This window comes from Armigeres subalbatus, chromosome 2 (assembly GCF_024139115.2).
Source record: "Armigeres subalbatus isolate Guangzhou_Male chromosome 2, GZ_Asu_2, whole genome shotgun sequence".
Classification (NCBI taxonomy): Eukaryota; Metazoa; Arthropoda; class Insecta; order Diptera; family Culicidae; genus Armigeres; species Armigeres subalbatus.
In genome coordinates, this window is record NC_085140.1 from 79,350,618 (window position 1) to 79,372,657 (window position 22,040).

Sequence of the window (22,040 nt, forward strand, 5' to 3'; positions counted from 1 at the left end):
AATCTCTCACTTCCCACCATAGGGATATTTTTGTTTGCGGAGAGAAAGCACTAAACGCATGACCTATTAAGGTTACAATTATTTTGCTAAATCTTTGTCATCAATCAGTCTTGTAATTTGTATTACAAAAATAGCAGAAAATCGACTGATTTCCAAGCTTTTCTTACAATATTTGTTTGTGATCTAACATTTTTTGTATAAGAATCTCCCATATGTAAAGTTCTTATACAAGTTTTGTTAGTGCCTTTTAAAGAATTGTTAAGAAATCTAACAATTAACAGTTTGAGGAAGCCTACATCAGACTGAAGAGGGAAACCAAGCGGATCGGACTAGTCATCAACACGTCGAAGACGAAGTACATGATAGGAAGAGGTTCAAGAGAAGACAATGTGAGCCACCTACTGCGAGTTTGCATCGGTGGTGACGAAATCGAGGTGGTAGAAGAATTTGTGTACTTGGGCTGCCGAAAATGATAGCAGCAGAGAAATTCGGAGACGCATAGTGGCTGGAAATTGTACGTACTTTGGACTCCGCAAGACGCTCCAATCGAATAGAGTTCGCCGCCGTACCAAACTGACTATCTACAAAACGCTCATTAGACCGGTAGTCCTCTACGGACACGAGACCTGGACGATACTCGTTTTGGAGTTTTCGAAAGGAAAGTGCTGCGTACCATCTATGGTGGGGTGCAGATGGCGGACGGTACGTGGAGGAGGCGAATGAACCACGAGTTGCACCAGCTGTTGGGAGAACCATCCATCGTTCATACCGCGAAAATCGGACGACTGCGGTGGGCCGGGCACGTAGCCAGAATGTCGGACAGTAACCCGGTGAAAATGGTTCTCGACAACGATCCGACGGGCACAAGAAGGCGAGGTGCGCAGCGGGCAAGGTGGATCGATCAGGTGGAAGATGACTTGCGGACCCTCCGTAGACTGCTCGGAATGGCTAATCGAAAATATTGTTCGATGTCAAGGTAGCTGAGAAGGTAAGCTAGAATTCATTTTAATTAGAATTTCAAATGATTCAATATGTGAAATACTATTTTTTTTTCTTACTATCTGAAATATGAAGGCCCAACACAACTACGCACACTTGAAAAAAAAATCAATCAAAATCAATCAATCAAAAAAGAAATTCAAATGTATACATAAATAAATTTAAAGCGATACTTATTTATCCAGGATGCTCTTCGATCTTGAATTTTAAGTTTAACTGGAATTGTTGAGGACCACGAAAAATCTGGAAAAATAACTTCCCAAATACGCCAATCGCTGTCCATTTAGTTCACCAATTTGATACCGCCACTTCACTTTGTTCTTCACAGTCTTCACAGTTTCTGACCAAGCACCGATCTGACGACTGCTAGGGTAGAAGCACTATCCTAAACGCACGTTTGTCTCAACAATTGCCGCAAAATGCAAAACATTTCAAATATTCTGTAGATTTTGGAGTTATAAGATAAAACTAATCCTTTTCAAGTAATTCTGATTTAATTATGACGATAATTTTTTTCTATTTCATGAAAACATGTCATTTGACTTAGTATTTTGATTTAATTTTCGTCCTCCCCCTCCAATATGCGCCACCGCTTTGTTGCCCCTTTGAAATGTTTCGAACGGATACCGAATCCATTAACGTCCGGATCTTAGGCAACGATACTTGAGAGTTTTCTGATAACCTTCAAGGATGCTCACCAACTCTTTATTAAGCAAATATTTTTGTGGTTTGTGCTTAACATAAGAACGACACGACACTCATAAGTCTTGTCTCGTGTCGCGTTTCTATTGAGTGTCTTCATTTAGCCCTGTATCTGTCTTGCAAAAGTGAAAAAAATGTGAAAAGTTTAGTTCGAAAAATGTATTGAAGGGTAACCACTTCCTTCGGTGAGGTTTGATCCCACGAAACCAGTACGCTAGACAGGTACTATACTTCCTAAGCTATGAAGGACCTCGATCGTCCTCAACAACACAACAAGTTCTTTTTTGGAATAATCCTGTAACCTTTCGGTACAACTTTGTTGTACGAGAAAGGCAAAAGTGTTGATATTAAGGGGATTTATAAAAATGGGTTTCAAATGTTATCTCTGTTATTTATGAGAGAGTTTTCTAGATTTTATATTTCCTTATATTGACACCAAGTTCCTGGATTTTGTAGGATTTTGTTATTTTGAGTAGTTGTAGTTTTTTTTTTAATTTGATGTTTCTTGAAAAAACTTAGAGAACAAATATTGGAATAATTCAACACGTCTTCAAAGTGAGTATGTTCTATTATTTCATAATGCTCAACTTTATATTTATCAAATCTTTGATCTTTATTTAATATCTCCGACTGGAGACACATATATTTGAGGCCGAATTATATTGTAGTTGGTATAGGGAAAAATGGCTTGAGAGGAACGATGCACTAATGTGGAGTCTGTTTCAACTGTAGGCAAGCGGAAGCCTCTTCGAAACATATTTTGCTATTAATGGTTCACTACATTGGTTCGACACATTGCCCGATTACTTCGATTGCTCATCATGTGACTGTCAGTTATGGTTCGCATTGGGCCTACTTCGATAATTTATAAGCAATTGAATATTTTTTTATGTAGTAAACTGCAAGTGCTGTTTTACTAGGGTAAATTATCCAATAGTGGAGGAACTAAGCACTCCCCAACACTATTCAATCGTTTATAATTTAAAGATACCTCATTCCACTAACCTTACGGATTATTTCCAAACAGATTTCACTCCTCCTTTCACTTCCTTCCTTTCCTCATTTCACCCTTCCTCCAACCGTCTAAGGCGAGTTTAGTGCTTTCCATTTAATTCCACTACGTGTTGTTATCTTTGCAGATACGTATTTCGACCTCAACTGTGAGGCCGTCTTCAGTGTCACGTACTTGACTCGACTTGAAGAAAACAATGGCAGCTTACTCTCCCGTAAAAGTTAAGCCAAAGAATTTTCCACTGACATCCACATATTTTTTCGGTATTCTAAAAATATTCCCGTTCAAATTCCGAAAAAAAATATTGCAAAAATTTGGAAGAATTCTTCGAACAAATTCTGGAGAATTTAAGTGCACATTCCGGGAATTTTTTTGAGTAAATTGCGAAGAATTTCTAACGATAATAAAAAAAATCGAATCAATTTTCAGGCAACTCTAAAGAATTTCGTAAAAAAATTTCACGCAGACTCTACCGAGGATTTTCGTGTCGATTTTTTCGGCCATATAACTCATTTGGCAATTGCATTTTTGGCCGTATGTCGCTTTCAGACAAATAACATCAAGGAATGGAATTCGGCCAAATGACTTAGTTAAACAACAGGAAGAGCCATATGGCCGATCGAAACTCATCTGGCCAAAATGTTACAGTCAAACCTCTATGAGTCGATGTTCTGTGAACCAGTATTGACTTATGGAAGCAAGCTTTGCAATATTAAAACAATATTTTCTGGGTTACTATGATTGTCACTTCAAACATAATCCTTTCTCATTGTTTCCTATTGAAAATTGGACAGGTCGGACTATGGGATCGGAAGTTATGACCAAAATACCTTTTTTTTATATAAAAATCACAAAAAATGTCACCTATTTTTCGGACACCTAACCTTAATCGATTCACACGCAACAATTTGCAGTCGACGCAGAATCTTGTCCCATTGTTTCCTATTGAAAATTGGCTAAATCGGACTATGGGATCGGTGGTTATGGCCGAAACACCATTTTTGCCTTTTTATACGAAAAGGCTGTATATTCGCTCCAAAACCAAACTTTTACAGAAGGCCTGGAGACCCATAGTGTTATATACCAATCGACTCAGCTCGACGAACTGAGATGATGTCTCTGTAAATGTGTGCGCGCTCCAAAAGTGCGAAAAGTTTAGCTCACTTTTTTGGAACTTATCCTCAACCGATTTAATTCCAACAAGTTTCATTCGACGCGGAATCCTGTCGTATTGTTTTCTATTGAAAATTTGGAAGATCGGACCATGGGCACAGAAATTATGGCCAAAATATACTATGTGTTATAAAAAAGCGAGTAAAAAAGTCTAGCTGACTTTTAATGGACTTACCCTCAACCGATTTACTCACAACAAATTGCATTAGACGCGGAATCCTGTTCTATTATTTTCTATTGAAAGTTGGCCAGATTGGACTATTACCTTAGAAATTATGGCCAAAATACTTTTTGCCTTTCTTGTGCAACAAAGTTGTACCGAAAGGCTATAATTTCTTTCCGAAAACGAACTATCGGATGCTTCCACACTGATACACTTCTCTCCCTCTTCATACGGGAGTTTGGCAGAAAGACGTTCATGAGATTTATATCATAACAAATATTGTCCTCCGCTCGCTTGATGGGAATGACATTTTCGTTTTCTTTTTGTGTAGTCGGAGCTTCAGTTCAACAAACATCCAAAAGTGATATCCTTGAAATATATGACTGGGTAAAATAAAACAGGGGTATGTACGTCAAAAAGATTGCAAAAGGAAACAAAAATGTCGAAATTCTTATTAGCATATTGTAGATCAAGCTGAAAACCTAACCGATGTCTCGCGACAATCGCATTTTCTCGCATTTTCTCGCATTTCCGGATGTTGCAACTGCATTGCGAGTAGTGCGCACCTGTGCCATAGTCGGGCACCACTCGCGATGCAGTTGCGACATCCGGGAATGGGACAAAATATGATTTTCGGTTTTCAACTGGATCTACAATATCTTTCCCATAAATAATCTGATTTTCATAGAACGGACAAAGAAATTTGTCTTTTTTACTCCTAGCTACTAGCTCATTTATTTTCAAGCACACACATTTTACGAAGGTCGAGAAAGGCACCATCACCGCTAGGTGGATTAATCTGGGTTTTTTAATGTAGTAAACTGCAAGTGCTGTTTTACTAGGGTAAATTATCCAAATAGTGGAGGAACTAAGCACTCCCCAACACTATTCAATGGTTTTCCACGCCGATTCAAATTTGCAGAAGTTCGTCGAATTTCCCGATTGATATCTTTAAAACATCCAGTTGAAAATTCGAAGAATTTTTCGTGAATGTAATTCCTTCAAAACTTCACTTCCCGTTGAAATTCCAAAAACTTCAGAAAAAATATTTTGAACTCTTTTTAGTGGAATATATTCTACCGTCTAAGACGAGTTTAGTGCTCTCCATTTAATTCCGTTTTGTTATCTTTGAAGATACGTATTTCGCAGTCAACTGTGAAGCCGTCTTCAGTGCCACGTACTTGACTCAACTTGAAGAAAACAATCGCAGCTTACTCTTTCGTAAAAGTTAAGCCAAAGAATTTTCCACTGACATTCACAGATTTTTTTTCGGTATTCTAAAAATATTCCCGTTGAAACCTCGAAAAAAAATATTGCATAAATTTGGAAGAATTCTCCGAACAAATTCTGGAGAATTTAAGTGCACATTCCCGGAAATTTTTCGAGTAAATTGCGAAGCATTTCTAACGATAATAAAAAAAATCGTATCAATTTTCCGGAAACTCTACCGAGGATTTTCGTGTTGTTTTTTTTTTGGCCATATGACTCATTTGGCAATTGCATTGGCCGTATGTCGCTTTCACCCAAATAACATTAAGGAATGGAATTCGGCTAAATGACACTTGAATTCGGCCAAATGACTAAGTAAAACAACGGGAAGAGCCATGTGACCGAAACTTAGACCGAAACTCATCAGGCCAAAAATGTTACAGTCAAACCTCCATGAGGCGATGCTCTATGACACAGTATCGACTTATGGAAGCAAACTTTGCAATGTTAAAACAATATTTTCTGGGTTACTGTGATTGTCACTTCAAACAGTTTCCCAATGATTTTCTATTTCACATCTCAATTTTTCCATGAGTCGACGGGACCTTCAATATTGACTCATGGAGGTATGACTGTATTTGGCCGAAATGAACAACTGGTCATGAGCCGATATTCCATCATAACAAGTAAGTTACAGTATAAAACATAAGAATAAAAACTGTTCGGTAAGCGGACTGTTCGGTAAGCTACATTTAACCCTTAAATGCGCAATGTTGTTTTAAAACAACAAACCGAAAATACGTTTAATGTTAATAATTTCAATGGTTATTTACCGTAAAAATATTTCCGGCGATTTCTAAAAAAATCGCCTTGCGCCTTTAAGGGTTAATAATTTAACTTTTCGCTAAATGAAGGTGGCGGAAGCTTCTACTTTTTGCAAGTAAAGAAAAGGGATGAGCAACTATAATTTGAAAACAATGAATACAAAGCCTTTTCTTTAATTCAGGTGGGAGACAGCAATACATATATACAAGCTCCAACCAAGATTTTTTTAGGTACAGGTTATCCGACTTGTCAATATCCCTAACTCAGCCATCTTGGATTTTTGTATGGAATTTATGCTCGTTTGTTTACGTTTTGCACTGAAAATGTATGTTTCCCCCGCGCTGGTTATTCCCATCTACTGACGAAGTCGGATAACCTGTACATAAAAAAAATCTTGGCTCCAACCACAGCATGAAAATTGTGTATCCGCATCATGAATGAAACTGAAACTGTGTAATTCGTCGGATAAAGCTCTCGCCGGCAGCTGCGTAACTTTATTTTTCATGCACTTGTCGATAATAAAAAAAATTGAAGCTATTGCGCTTTTTGCACTTCATAAGAGTTTTGCGAGATTTTTTTTCTCACAGTCATCTTTTTCTCACACTCAATACACTCAAAAAAGTTTGATTTTCCGTGTATAATATTTGTGTGTGAGTGCTCAATCTGAAAACAAATAGACGTCAAATCATGGCGGGAATCTGTTTAGTGTACACGCTTACATGTGACTAACGAGTAATGGGTTATAATTGGGTAAATTTCAGTAACAAAAATCGATCAACCCGAAATGAGAGTGGGTGTGAGAAAAAGAAGCGGGCAAACCACAATCTACACATAACTCTTCAAATTGGTGAAATCGGCAATAATTGAGTGATGAAAATTAACAAATATAATGATAAAAGCAATCTCCTTTGTTTTTTTACTTCTATATTTTTGCCTTTCTCGTACAACAAAGTTGTACCAGAAGGCTATAATTTCACTCCAAAAGTGTGTATGTGTGTAGCCCATAAATATTTTTTTTTGTTAAACGCGTTTCATATAGAAGGGCTTGACAAATTCGAGTGCAACTGGTCGACGGAGCAAATTTCCTAGTTGGACACTATTGTTTTTGTTTTTTTTTAATAAATCAAGCATTTTCGATTATATTTTTATTTTTTAATCAACAAAAACACAAATGCACATTGAATCATTAATCATTTAGCCGTGGCGCAACCCACGGTAAGTATTTTTAAGCAACGTACTAGAATTGCACCAAATCTTTTTACCGCCGAAATGTAGGTAATAAGCACTGCATTTACAACATTAATTCGAATTCAACATATTGAATCGAGAAAGGCATCATCACCACCGGTGGATAAATTTGGTTTTTTTTTATCAATTCCTTTAATTCGACCAAACGACCTGTTAAGGAAAACTGCTTTTTCGGCCGTGTATGTCCCTTTGACCAAATGATATTTTTGGTCAAACCGAACTATTACCCATTTCGGCCTAACGTTCAATTTGCCAAATGACTTTCGACCATATGATAATTCCTCTTTTTGAACAATTTCCCGTGGAATTTCCGAAAATATTTTAATGGACAAAACAAATAATTTCCCGTAATTCCTAAAAATTTCCCTTGAAAATTGAAAAAAAAAACCTATGAGAAATCCAAAGAATTTCCTGTGGAACAGTCGAAAATTTTCCTCGAAATTCTGAACAACTTCTCGTTGAAATCCAAAGAATTTCTTCCACATTCTGAACAATTCCTCGCGAAAACTCCGAGTATTTCTTATGAAATTTCCGTAGAATCTTTCTCAGACATTCCGAAGAATTTCATATGGAAGTTTCAGAGAGTTTTCCGTGAAAACATGTCCCAAGCAGCACAAATTGTTTCACTAGTGAACATTTCACTGTGTTGCAACTATTCGGAAAGAAACAATCTTTGCATATGTGCCATCAAATATAACTCTTTTTCAATCTAAAAAGCGCAAGAGGTGGAGCCTAGGGAAACATCCTACGATTGCAGTAAAATTCCAATATTGTTGCAAAAAACTACAGCGGAAAAAAAATAAAATAAAAATATGATACTGGATTCGATTTAAGGATCTTGTGATTGATAGTCCTTCACTCTACCACAGCACCATTCAACACTTCGAAGGGACTGTATGTTGACTCATCATAAAAACCATACGATTATGAAGTTTTGTACTCGGGTTTTCTGTTACTTGATTGCACCATTACATGAAAAAATGTAAGTTGTCAAAACGTTGAACGATGCTAAATTAAACATGAAGACACATTCAACTTATCTGCAACTTAATTTAAACAAACAATAAAATTTTGAAAGACGCATTGAAGTTACATGGTAAACAAAATGCAACTTAATGATTTTGTGTTTGCAACATGAAGTACAGTTTTCTTTGTTTGTTTGTTTCCAAATGTCAAACACGTACTGCATTGCAATTTTAATGAAACATTGATCACAATTCGAACGTTTTTGACATCTTGATGCAACTTTTTCGCGTTTTGATGTTTTTCCAATGCCTTTAATGAAACTGAATAGGAACAAGGTGCTTTTAGCAAGATGTTGCGTGTGCTACTTGGGGTAAGAGTTGTCCGCGGATATTACTAAGAATTTTATGCGGAAATTCTGAAGAACATCTTGTTTATTCCGAAGAATTGCCTGAGGAAGCTCTAAATAATTTTTCGTTTAAATTTGGAACAATTTCCCTTGGAAATTTAGAAGAATTTCCTGAGAAAGCTCATTATATTTTTCCGGCGAAATAGAAATGATTTTCCTGTTAATGCATTTGTCTAAAAAATAAACAATGGTAATAAAAAATCGCCACGCCGCCGTCACCGCCGCCCGTTAAAATGGCTTTCGGCGTGACGCCGAAAACTGCACCACCGCCTCCCAAAGTTATGACAAAAGCCGCCACATCTATCTAGGAAGTAGGAGGATGAGGGTTTGAGTCCCTCCAAGACACGTGGATTTTTTTTCGCAAATCAAGCAAATCAAGACTGAGAAAGCCAAAATTTGAATATATGAAGTAAATCCAGTCGGTAACGCCATTACATATGCAATTGATTTGTATTCAAAATCCTGTTCCTTTCGGTTTCAATGCTTTTGTCTCCAATGCGGCATATATTAAATATCACTATTTCAAATGGGAACTTACCTTTCGACACGAACACGTATATACTGGCCGGCTCGGTGTTGCTCGCCGAGCAGGTGTAGTTGCCGGAATCGTTGATCTGCGGCTCCCGGATGATGAGCCGGCTCTGCGTCCTCGGGCCGGGCACCGTTTCGATCGAGATGTCCCGCCGGGAATCGTCGTAGTTGATCATCCGATCGTTCCGCTGCCAGTACACGTACTGGGGCGGCTGTGGACTCTGCGAGGGAGAGAGGGAGGTAGCTGTGTTAGATAGTTGAACGCGGTAGTGAAATCAATTTGGTGGATTCTGAAGGGGAAAGCAAACGGCGTAGAAACAGTCTACAGTCAACTGTGAGCAGACAATAATGCAAGCCATTTCCCGTCACGGCGAACAAAGTTTTCAATTTTATTAATGATTTTCGGGAATACTTCAATAGAAGGAAAAAGTGCCCCGTTCGAAGATTGATGCTGATGCGAAAAATGTATGTAACTCTTGCTGGATGATTAAATCAAATTGAAAAAAAAAAACTAGTGCGATGGAGCACATCAAAATTAGCTGATTTAATGTGCTTGACAGTTAATTGAGTCGATGCGAAAGACAACTCAACACCAACAATCTGCGAAGCACCAGCAGCTTAATTTACTTTTACAAATATGCTGAGAAAGGGCAGCTCTAGCGGAAAAAAAGTTATCATTGTGTTTGCTAAATTGCTCGTCATCATCTCTTACCATCCTCGATTCTGGTTCGGTGTCTTTTAGACTGGTGGCAATTTTTGTAACACCAAAACTGGAAACAAACGACATAAAAAATAAATGCAGCGTAACTCATGGAATAGCTCATGGAAAATAAAAACGTCAATGAAAGTTTCAAGCAAAAATGTTTTAGCTATCAGAAGGTAATTTATATAGCAAAAACTGTGTTTTAAAACGAATTTTAAGGGCTACTGCTTATCAATAATATATGGCGGTTTGGCAAAATGATGGTTCCTTTACATAAAGAAGGTGTTGAAAAACATAAAAAACGTACATAAGAATTCGTAATTATGAATCAATGAAGTAAGAAATCCAAACATTTAACAAAAAATTTAACCAGCCTAGTATCTGCGTAAACAGTCCAGTCCGCGACAGTGACTACACTTTTAATTTTCTCTGTTCCAACAGTCTCTCCCACTATGCAAACTGCCACTGAACTGAGCTCGCAAGAATCGCGCAGATGCACCCTACTTTCGCTTCAATCAACACGTTTCTTGATTTATTCAAGCATTCTTGAAGGCGAATAATAGATACGGAATGAATAGTTCCCATGAAAGATTTTTTGTTCCACCGATTTATTTCCCGCTGTGGTGCTCAATTTCTTCTAGATGTTTGCTTGCTTGGAACTCGGATAGATCAAAGTGCGAACATTTTGTATCGTCCACTCTTTTAGTACCACGAGAAAAAAACAAGAGACTTCATTTAATTAGTTCGGTGTGGTGGATAGAAAGGAGGTCATGAAGCGGCTGGAAGGAAAGCGTGGCAGCTGATAGCCTACCTACTTGAAGTACTTTCTCATTGAATTTACGCGAATGATGTAAATTGTGGAATGGACAATTCCAAGAAGTACATGTCTTGGAAAAATCCCCCTTTGCTTTGGAGCAATTACGTTTCAGAAAGCTTATTGGTAATAATAAGTGATGAAGATTTATGGTCCGATATTATATCAAACATTTAAACTTGTCAGTGAAAAACTTTCTTTGTCGGGTATTTTTATTAAATTTTATGGTGTTTTCCGTTATATAAAATATCATGGAATGATGAGTAACAGAATAAGCTTTTTTTCTCATAGAAATTCTGAAAGTCTATTTTGCCGCATAGAATAGGTTGTCTCTGATTTTAAACTTTCTTCTGGATTCAAGATTCAATATGTAGGAAACACTTGTCATAAGACGAGTTTGTACAATCCCATTGAATTCCACCACTTAATTGTATCTTGACAGATACGTATTTCGACCTCAAAGTAAGGCCGTCGTGAGTCGAGTCAAGTACGAAAACACTCGTCTTATAACAAGTGAAGACATTCCACTAAAAAGCTTAAAATAATTTTCCTAACATGTAGGAAACAGTTTGTCTAAGCACATCAGCACATCTAAGCATCGAATGTTTAACCTTTATTTATGAATCTGAACTTTTGGATTTTAAAGAAAATATCTTAACAACTCCCTCCTTAGGGTCAATGGGGTCCTCCTTAGCCTAGCGGTAAGATGCGCGGTTACAAAACAAGACCATTCTGAGGGTGGCTGGATTCGATTCCCGATGCCGGTAAAAGCATAATTGTGATAGCCTCATGATAAACGAATGCAAATATGGTACCTTTGCTTAGAACCCTCGCGGTTAATAACTGTGGAAGTGCTGAACAAACACTAAGCTGGTAGGCGGCAATGTCCCAGTGGAAGATATAATGTCAAGAAGAACAATTCATTTAGTGAGACTGGGTTATTGTATCACATAAAAATATTGAAAGAAAAAAAATATAATTTCCATTTTTTTTTAAACCGGGTTGGAGGTACTCAAAGTCAGAATGGGTAGCTGCCCTATAAGTCAAAATGATGGCTACCCCAGGAAAGCGCGGTCGATTGCAACTTTGTTGCACTGTCGATCGAGGAAAACAACATAGATGCATATGGCGACAGAATTCCTGCTAAGAAGTCCCTAACGCAGCAGAAAATGTGCCCTCCGAGAATTGTCAGCGGGGGGGCACCACCCAGCAACAAGTCGAGCGCATTGTTAGCAGGAAATGCGCACTCAACAATTTAAACTCGATCCAGAATTTACTTCGACCGTATGCCGCAACAATGCAGTACCATTCTCACAGCAACGGCAACCAACTACAATGTGGCCATTTGAGGCGAGCTCCGATATCACCGTGGAGAACGAAATCTCCACTCACGAGGCAGCAGGCTACACCATAGACGGCCTGTTGTTGCTGGCGATCATCATCGTCATCATAATCTGGAGATGGCGGCGGAACGCGAGACGAATCCAGGAGCTGGAGGACACAACGAGGCGAGTCCGCCTAAACCAAAGCACCGCTTAGCAGCCGAGACATTTAGCGATGTCACCCGACACCTGCCTAGCCAGCGATTCTGGTGCACCAGGCATCAAGAAGGACTGGGCAGAAACGGTGCACACGGCACCAGCAAATAAAATTCAAACATTCAAACTCTGTAAGTAAAATTCAATAAAGTTCTCAGTTCTAGGCTAAACGTGTTGGGGATCAGTTCTTTCGATGACAGTTCCCCTAAACCATGAAAGTCCGAACTACACAGGTATTTATTCCATTTAAAAATAGATAAAAATACATGTTTTTGAAATTTGGAACTCGTTTTTCTTTTCAACATTTAGGGTGCACCACAATTAAGGTAAATCGATCAATCGCCAGCAGAAAAGAAAAGGTTTTAATATATTGAATTTCTTATAAAAGGATGCAGGGACAAACAGACAAACAGCAATGTCTGCGGATTATAGAGCAAATTTTTCTCTAGATGATGTGAAAAGTGATGTAATCATCACTGTGCAGTTCACATAGGAGCAGAGGTGTATGCAGAAGTTGCGAGATTCTGCCTCCTATGAACGAACAAGTACTTAGTCGAAGGTATTACATCTGCTATTGAACACTCATCTAGACAAGAATAGTCGGATGTGTCACCAACCGTAATTGACCATGGAGTCTCAAATTCTGTAATGACTTTGTAGACGTGAGCAAACGAAGAAACGAGAAATTTCGGACCGTGAAATAAAAAAAAATGCTTAGAACCAAAAAATATGGACATGGTTTTCAATAAGTTTGAATACACTTTCGAAAAAAGTTTGAAAAATGAGATTAAATTAATTGTTTTTTTTAATTTTTTTTATTTCTTTATTAAGGAGGCTTGCAGCCCAAGGCTGGCTCACCTCTGAAATTAATTCTTTTCTCGGTTCCATTTTATTGAAATTATTGTTTATAAGGAACGTTTATAACATTGGCTTACATTCCAGATTTTGAGAATTACCGTCTTAAACTGGTCCAAATTTCTAGCCTTGTATTCGTCTAACTTTGACTTAATAAAGGACCAAACAAGAAAGTTAAGAGGGTTCAAATCCGAGAAGCTGGGAGGCCGCAAAGTTTTGTCCAAAAAGTCGATGAAATTGTCTCCAGGATAGTCAAATAGGCATTATGTACTATCTTACCTCTCTGGTGCGTTGGTACTGGTATTGAATTTGCGGAGACGATTTACAAAATCAACAAAAATGTATATGCTACATATCTGCGATCATGGGCAGAGTAGTGTGATTCAATAAGAAGCTGACTGGATGCAACAGAAGGTCGGGAAGAAACAGGTGCGAACTTCAATGCATTTGATTCGGACGGTAACATAGAGCCATGCCAAATTGGCCAAGTGTTGTTTCCCAAAATCCTATATTCGAAGCAACATTTAAGGGAACTGCTGTCAAAAGCATCAACGGATGGTCTATCAAATATCATGTAGAGTACAACTAACATTCAATAATGATATGGAAATGCTGTCATATAGTACATTTTGTATATTTTGATCATTAGCAGCTAGAGTACAGAACAAAAAAGTTTCGTTAGGAACGGCAGACATTAGGAATTTTATTTAGAAATGAACTGCAGAGGGTTATTTTTGTGACGACATAAATCGCACGATCTCCCTTCTGCCAAGCTTCTGTATGAAGAGAAGGGGAAGGGTATCAGTATTTAATCTGCTATATCTTTACTGGTGTCCACATGAGTAGTGAGTACCGAGAAATGGGAAATGAGAAGTGAGAAATGGAAAGTGAAAAGTGAGAAGTGATATGTTAGATGTAGAAAGTAAGAAGTGAGAAGTGAGATGTAGAAAGTATGAAGTGAGAAGGAAGTAAGAGAAAGAAAAAAAGAGAAAGGAAGAAGGAAGAAAAAAGAAGAAAGAAAGGAAGAGAAAGAAAAAAAGAGGAAGGAAGAAGGTAGAAAAAAGAAGAAAGGAAAGAAGAGGAAAGTAGAGAGAACGGAGAAGGAAGAATAAAGTCGGAAGAAGGAATAATATAAAGGGAAGAAAGAAGAAGCAGGAATAAAGAAGGATGAAGAAAGAAAACATAAAGAAAAAGAAAGATAGAAGAAGAAGGAAGGAGGAAGAAGGTCGAAGAAAAAAAGAAGATTGAAAAAGGAAGAACCGATTTCCCACTTCTAACTTCTCTCATCGGCTCCACCCCTGTACTCCGAATGCCAGTACCCCGAATTCCATTACCTCGAAGGTCACTACCCCGAATGGAACAGTACCCCCAAAGGCATTACCTTGAATGGGAAATTCATTATCCGGAAGGCCATTACCCCAAATACATTTCGACTCTGTAGTTTTCCAACATTTGTTCCAATACTCACAGATTCCGATCAATCGTAAAATGATAATCTTTGAAAATAATTTATCTAGAATAAAAGTATATACTGTTTAGAGTTACTTAGAGAAACGCAACAAAGCTTCTGTTTTACTAACATTTTTTAATTTTCGTAATTAACTTATGCGATCATTCTACACCATTATTACCTGGAGAAGTGCTATCCTAAGAAATAGACAATAGAGTAAGTGAGGAGGTAATGCCTTCTTTCAATTGACATAAGGTGTACAGTGGAAATGATGCATTCTTTAAATGAACGCATTTGCCCGGCATAAGGCAAACATAGGAGATGGAGCCTTCTTTAAATGAATGCATTTGCCCGGTTTAAGGCGAACAGAGTTGATAATGTGTTACCGAATATAGTAACAATGGACGAACCATCGGCATACTTGCATAACATGTATATACATAGGAAACAATATCGAGGCGTTTCACCTATTTCATAGTTAAAGTGTACCCACTGTCCTATCCCCTCTCTCTATTTCGGCCCTCGGAGCAAAATTGAAAGAAAGACGGCAACACCATTTCCGCTATACCGAAGCCGAACGTCGAAGGAGGGGTGCAGAGAAAGAGAAAATCGAGGGAGCCGAGAAAAATATCGTGAACTAGTCGTGAAGTCGTATTCGGGTGCAGACCAGTGTTGGTAAAAACCCAAAATCTCAAAGCTCATGGACGATTCAAATCAAGCGTGAGTTGAAACGCACCCAACTCAGCACCTAAAAACTCATGGATGAGTTGAATCGTCCATTTGAATCATCGTTGGTTTTCTTTTGTTCTCCTTCGTTAAAAACAGTGATTTGACGTTTGTCGCATAAAATATTAGACACTCTTCCAATAAATTGCCCCAAATTGATTTCAAATGCGTTTTTATACAAAAATGATTTTTTGGCAAATGAGTGAAATGATGCGTTTTAGCATGAAACATTCAAGAGTGATGCATTCCTTTAAAATCGCAGACGATTTCGTTCACACGGGAGGGCTCTTTGATTGAGATTTATGAGTGATTTTACCAACACTGGTACAGACCTCTCGATTGACCGGAGAAAAGCTGTAAAAGAAGATCCTTGTGAAGCGTTGGTTTGGCGAGGACTGAATGTGCTGGTAAAGGGGGCCTAGAACGTCTCGAATATTGAAGAGTGTGCGCCGTGAACGGCTTCTACTCGTCGGGAGTATTATTTCCGATAGAAAAGTCCGTAGTACGTCGTGAGTCCCGCGGAGCCGAAAAAACCTCGACTATTTCTCAAGCTGCATCCACGTGCTAAACGCTACCGTCTCGCCGGCTGTCTATCCGAGCTGGGAACAAACCTCGAAGAATCCCCAATCGTCGCAGTGTTCAACGTCGCGGTTCATCCCGCGGGACCGAGACAGAGCTTCGACAAACCGCCCACGTGTCCAACATTTCAGCCTTGTCGGCTGCCGGCCCCCTGATGCCGTGAAAGTACATTAAAAAAAGATTACAAAACAGATTACAAAAAAGAATCTCAAGCTACCGTCTACGTGTCCAACGCTCCAGATCACTGGCGGAATCCCCGTGGAGCCAAGAGAGCTTCGACAAACCGCCCACATGTACAACATTTCAGCCTCGTCGGCTGCCTGCCCCTTGAGGCCGTGAAAGTGTATCAAAGAGAATTTCAGACTCCCCCCGTCTACGTGTCCAACGCTGCAGATCACTGGTGGCATTCCCGTGAAGCCGAGAAAAGCTTCGCAAATCGCTTATGCGTTCAACTCTGCAGATCGCTGGCTGCGTTCCCCAAGTAAACTGGGAAAAAATCTCGAACTAACGCTCAAGCTTCCGCCCACGACGTGTCCAACGCTACGCTGCCTACCTCGTGGAGCCGGAAAGACGACACAACGAGTCATCGAGCCCTCCCCTCCCACGTGTCCAAGACTACGGCCTCGTCGGCAACCTGTCCAGAGGACCTGGAGAAGCATAGTCGCCTTTAACTACCAACCACTGTCAGCCCGGCCAGCAATCCACTCGCGGAGCCGAGGAGAAGCTCCTTCAAACCCCGTTGCAGGTACCGTTGAGTACCCAGGTATGCCAAAACACCTGAGCAGGACATTGTCAACCAACTTTGTAAGGCCGCAACCCTTCCTTCCTGGAATATAAAATGAAAAATAAAATATAATTAAAAATGTATCTTTAAATCTTTGGTTTTTCAAACGCTATCCCTATGTGCATGCAATTGCATCGAATTTTTGTTTTTATTGTCCACTTCTCTTCGCTATTCCTTCATGTATCCCTTGAGCAGGTAGATGTAAGCCTGAGAACCCCAACGGTGAGCTAGTTTGGGACGTGTTGAGGTCCACTGCATAGACGGCGGACGTCACTGACAGTTACAAATAATGTTTTCTTTAGTTGGACGCATTAGCCCGATATAAGGCAAACATAGTAGGTAACGCCTTCTTTTAATGAACGCATTAACATGATTTAAGACAAAAATAGGAGACAGTGGCGTAGCCAGAAAATTTGCCTGGGGGGGGGGGGGGGGGGGTTCAGAACATTTTTTTTTTTCGAAAAAAAAATTTCTTCCAAAAATATTGTCTTTGTTTTATGTCCAAAACCACCTCCGTGGCTACGCCACTGATAGGAGATGATACTTTTTTTATGCACATGTTCGCCCGGTTTAAAGTGAACAGAAACGAAAATGCCTGCTTTTGATAAACGCGTTTTCCTGGTATAAGGCGAACAGAAAAGATAACACATCTTTTAAATGATCGCATTTGTAAGGTATAACGAAACTATGCTTGTTTCTTGCTACGGGAACGGGAGGAACAAGCATTTTTGAACGAACAGAAGAGATTCTCTCATTCTAGAGTCTTGTCGCCGGGTTTCCGCAAAATTTAGTAGCAACTTTTCCACGCCTTTATTTTATTGAATACCTGTTCGCGAGCCGTCTCAAGCCCGGTCGACGAGGGCTGAAATTTCCTCCAGTTCCCTGCAGTGAGCATGAGAACGTGCTGCAAAATTCTCACCTCAGCTCAACGGAATTTTTTGGAACGAGAACTATTCATTCTATATTGTTTTCAAACAGCTCTAGTTTGAGGAAAGGAATCGCGAGTCCAACACGGTGAACTTTGTAAAGGGCTATCGGCTCGAAAAATAAAAAAATATCAGAAAAATTGTGTAATTTATTCGCCCTGTTATTCAATAAGTCTAAAACAAGTGTAAATCTGAGGCTGAAAACCTCTCAAATAAAGACAAAAAAAATCACATGAATTATAAATAAACTGATGAACAAAAAACAACAAAAAACTATAAACTTGAAATGAAGACTGATTCGGGGTAGTGTCCCATGCGGGGTGATGGCATTCGGGGTGGTGACTCATTCGGGGTAATGGCATTATGAGTAATGGAATTATGGGTAGTGTCATACTGGGAGCTGCGGACTCGACCGATTCTGATTTTCAAGATATTTTGCTTGAAACCCGTAAATTTCCTCTCAGTGTTCCATGTACACGTTACGATTTTCTCATTTATTTTTCATTTATTTAGTCTACATCTAAACAGATAACACTGAATCAACAATTTGACGCCGCAATACACGGTTCAAGGCCGCATCTGTCCATCCTCGGATACGCCCCACTCTCGCCAAGTCGTTTTGCACCTGGTCTGCCCATCTCGCTCGCTGCGCTCCACGCCGTCTCGTACCTGCCGGATCGGAAGCGAACACCATCTTTGCAGGGTTGCTGTCCGGCATTCTTGCAACATGTCCTGCCCATCGTACCCTTCCGGCTTTAGCTACCTTCTGGATACTGGGTTCGCCGTAGAGTTGGGCGAGCTCATGGTTCATTCTTCGCCGCCACACACCGTCTTCTTGCACACCGCCAAAGATGGTCCTAAGCACCCGTCTCTCGAATACTCCGAGTGCTTGCAAGTCCTCCTCGAGCATTGTCCATGTTTCATGTCCGTAGAGGACAACCGGTCTTATCAGCGTCTTGTACATGACACATTTGGTGCGGTGGCGAATCTTTTTTGACCACAGTTTCTTCTGGAGCCCGTAGTAGGCCCGACTTCCACAGATGATGCGCCTTCGTATTTCACGAATAACATTGTTATCAGCCGTTAGCAAAGAATCCGAGGTAGACGAATTCCTCGACCACCTCGAAGGTATCCCCGTCTATCGTAACACTGCTTCCCAGGCGGGCCCTGTCGCGCTCGGTTCCGCCCACAAGCATGTACTTTGTCTTTGACGTATTCACCACCAGTCCAACTTTTGTTGCTTCACGTTTCAGGTGGGTGTACAGTTCTGCCACCTTTGCAAATGTTCGGCCGACAATGTCCATGTCATCCGCGAAACAAATAAATTGACTGGAACTGTTGAAAATCGTATCCCGGCTGTTGCACCCGGCTCTCCGCATGACACCTTTGAGCGCAATGTTGAGCAACAGGCACGAAAGTCCATCACCTTGTCTTAGTCCCCGGCGCGATTCGAACGAACTGGAGTGTTCACCCGAAATCTTCACACAGTTTTGCACACCATCCACCATTGCTTTGATCAGTCTGGTAAGCTTCCCAGGGAAGCTGTTCTCGTCCATAATTTTCCATAGCTCTACGCGGTCTATACTGTCGTATGCCGCCTTGAAATCAACGAACAGATGATGCGTTGGGACCTGGTATTCACGGCATTTTTGAAGGATTTGCCGTGCAGTAAAGATCTGGTCCGTTGTCGAGCGGCCGTCAACGAAGCCAGCTTGATAACTTCCCACGAACTCATTCACTAATGGTCACAGACGACGGAAGATAATCTGGGATATCATTTTGTAGGCGGCATTAAGGATGTTGATCGCTCGAAAGTTCTCACACTCCAGCTTGTCGCCTTTCTTGTAGATGGGGCATATAACCCCTTCCTTCCACTCCTCCGGTAGCTGTTCAGTTTCCCAGATTCTGACTATCAATTTGTGCAGGCAAGTGGCTAGCTTTTCCGGGCCCATCTTGATGAGCTCAGCTCCGATACCATCCTTACTAGCTGCTTTATTGGTCTTTAGCTGTTGGATGGTATCATTAACTTCCTTCAAGGTGGGGGCTGGTTGGCTTCCATCGTCCGCTGAACTGACGTAGTCATCTCCTCCGCTGCCTCGACTTTCACTGCCTGTACTCTCAGCGCCAATCAAATGTTCTTCGTAGTGCTGCTTCCACCTTTCGATCACCACACGTTCGTCCGTCAAGATGCTCCCATCCTTATCCCGGCACATTTCGGCTCGCGACATGAAGCCTTTGCGGGATGCGTTGAGCTTCTGGTAGAACTTGCGTGTTTCTTGAGAACGGCACAGCTGTTCCATCTCCTCCACTACGCTTCTTCCAGGCGGCGTTTTTTCTCCTGAAAAAGGCGGGTCTGCTGTCTCCGCTTCCGTCTATAACGTTCCACGTTCTGCCGGGTACCTTGCTGCAGCGCGACCGCCCGCGCTGCGTCCTTCTCCTCCAGAATCTGTCTGCATTCTTCGTCGAACCAATCGTTCCGTCGACTTCGTCCCATATACCCGACGTTGTTTTCCGCTGTGTCGTTAATGGCTGCATTGACTGTATTTCTGCAGTCCTCAAGAGGGGCCCCATCGAGCTCACCCTCCTCCGGCAACGCTGCCTCGAGATACTGCGCGTATGCAGTGGCGACATCAGGTTGTTGAACGAACATTGTTGATGACGGATAGTTTTGGGCGCAGTTAACCATCACCAGATAGTGGTCAGAGTCGATGTTAGCGCCACGATATGTCCTGACGTCGATAATGTAGGAGAAGTGCCGTCCATGAATCAGAACGTGGTCGATTTGTGATTCTGTCTGCAGTGGTGATCTCCAGGTGTACCGATACGGAAGGCTGTGTTAGAAGTAGGTGCTCCGAATGGCCATATTCTTGGAGACAGCGACATCAATTAGTCGTAGGCCGTTTACGTTCGTCAGCCGGTGTGCGCCGAACTTCCCAATAGTCGGTCTAAACTCCTCCTCTTGGCCAACCTGAGCGTTCAAATCTCCTATGATGATTTTGACGTCGTGGCTTGGGCAGCTGTCGTACTCACGTTCCAGCTGCGCGTAGAATGCGTCCTTATCATCATTAGTGCTTCCGGAGTGTGAGCTATGGACGTTGATTATGCTGAAGTTGAAGAACCGGTTCTTGATTCTCAACCTGCACATTCTTTCATTGATCGGCCACCACCTGATCACGCGCCTTTGCATATTACCCATCACTTTGAAAGTTGTTCCAAGCTCGTATGTGTTGCAGCAGCTCTGGTAGATGGTATGATTCAACAAACCTCCTGCAGCGCTACGATGCCGAATCCACGGTCCCTGAGCACATCGGCGAGTATGCGTGTGCTCCCGATGAAGTTGAGAGATTTGCAGTTCCACGAACCGAGTTTCCAATCGCTAGTGTGTGTTCACCCCGCTTCGACACACCTAAGGTCACAAACGAGGTTGACACTTCGTCTGCAATCTGAATATTTGATTTCGAGCCATCAAGCGTTGCACGTATCGGTCCAATCAGTTTGGCTGCTTCCTTCCGAGTTTGAAAAGTTCGACCGGCATCTCGTCCTTCCCAGTAGCTTCATTGATTTTTCAAGTTCAATTAGAGCCTTCTTTACCTCATCCAGCGTCGCCGACTATGTCCATCCTGCTGGATCCTTAATACCCCTCCGTTTCTACCGTTCAACAAATCTACGATGTGCTCCTTCCACCTAGCTGCCACCATAGTCTTGTCTGTCAGCAAATTCCCCTCTCGGTTATTGAGCGAACTTAGAAATACCATGGCTGAGATCGATTCCTGGATTAGGAAATATCAAAATACAGTTCTTATAGAAAACAAGGCTTGATTTTCCACTCCGAATAATTGATTCAAATCGAATAACATAGATCAGCGGTTTTCAACCTTTTTCTTATGGGGTACCCTTTCGAACTTTTACATTCATTGAGGTACCCCCAATTTTTTTTCGCTGTGAATGAAAATAAGCAAAGCTCATGAGATATATGAAAAACGGAGGCTTCCTATTGAAAGAAGGCTTCCGAGTCTGTTGAAACGAGGCTTCCGAGCCTCTTGAAAGGAGGCTTCCGAGTCTCTTGAAAGGAGGCTTCCGAGCCTCTTGAAAGGAGGCTTCCGAGTCTCTTGAAAGGAGGCTTCCGAGCCTCTTGAAAGGAGGCTTCGGAGCCTCTTGAAAGGAGGCTTCCGAGCCTCTTGAAAGGAGGCTTCCGAGCCTCTTGAAAGGAGGCTTCCGAGCCTCTTGAAAGGAGGCTTCTAAGCCTCTTGAAAGGAGGCTTCTAAGCCTCTTGAAAGGAGGCTTCCGAGCCTCTTGAAAGGAGGCTTCCGAGCCTCTTGAAAGGAGGCTTCCGAGCCTCTTGAAAGGAGGCTTCCGAGCCTCTTGAAAAGAGGCTTCCGAGCCTTTTGAAAGGTGCTTTTTAACCCGAGCAAAGTTTGACATCGTAATGAG

The 22,040-nt window shown here is 41.0% G+C and overlaps 1 protein-coding gene across 4 annotated transcripts in view; it reads right to left on the reverse strand.

The window, feature by feature from the left end:
• LOC134209409 (zwei Ig domain protein zig-8) overlaps positions 1 to 22,040 on the reverse strand; it is a 969,833-nt gene that overhangs the window by 93,683 nt on the left and 854,110 nt on the right. For all 4 annotated transcript variants that reach the window (XM_062685397.1, XM_062685395.1, XM_062685396.1 and 1 more), the window contains one exon: positions 9,242 to 9,455. In XM_062685397.1, the coding sequence (XP_062541381.1) occupies positions 9,242 to 9,455 (214 nt within the window). The remainder of the gene's footprint in view (positions 1 to 9,241; positions 9,456 to 22,040) is intronic.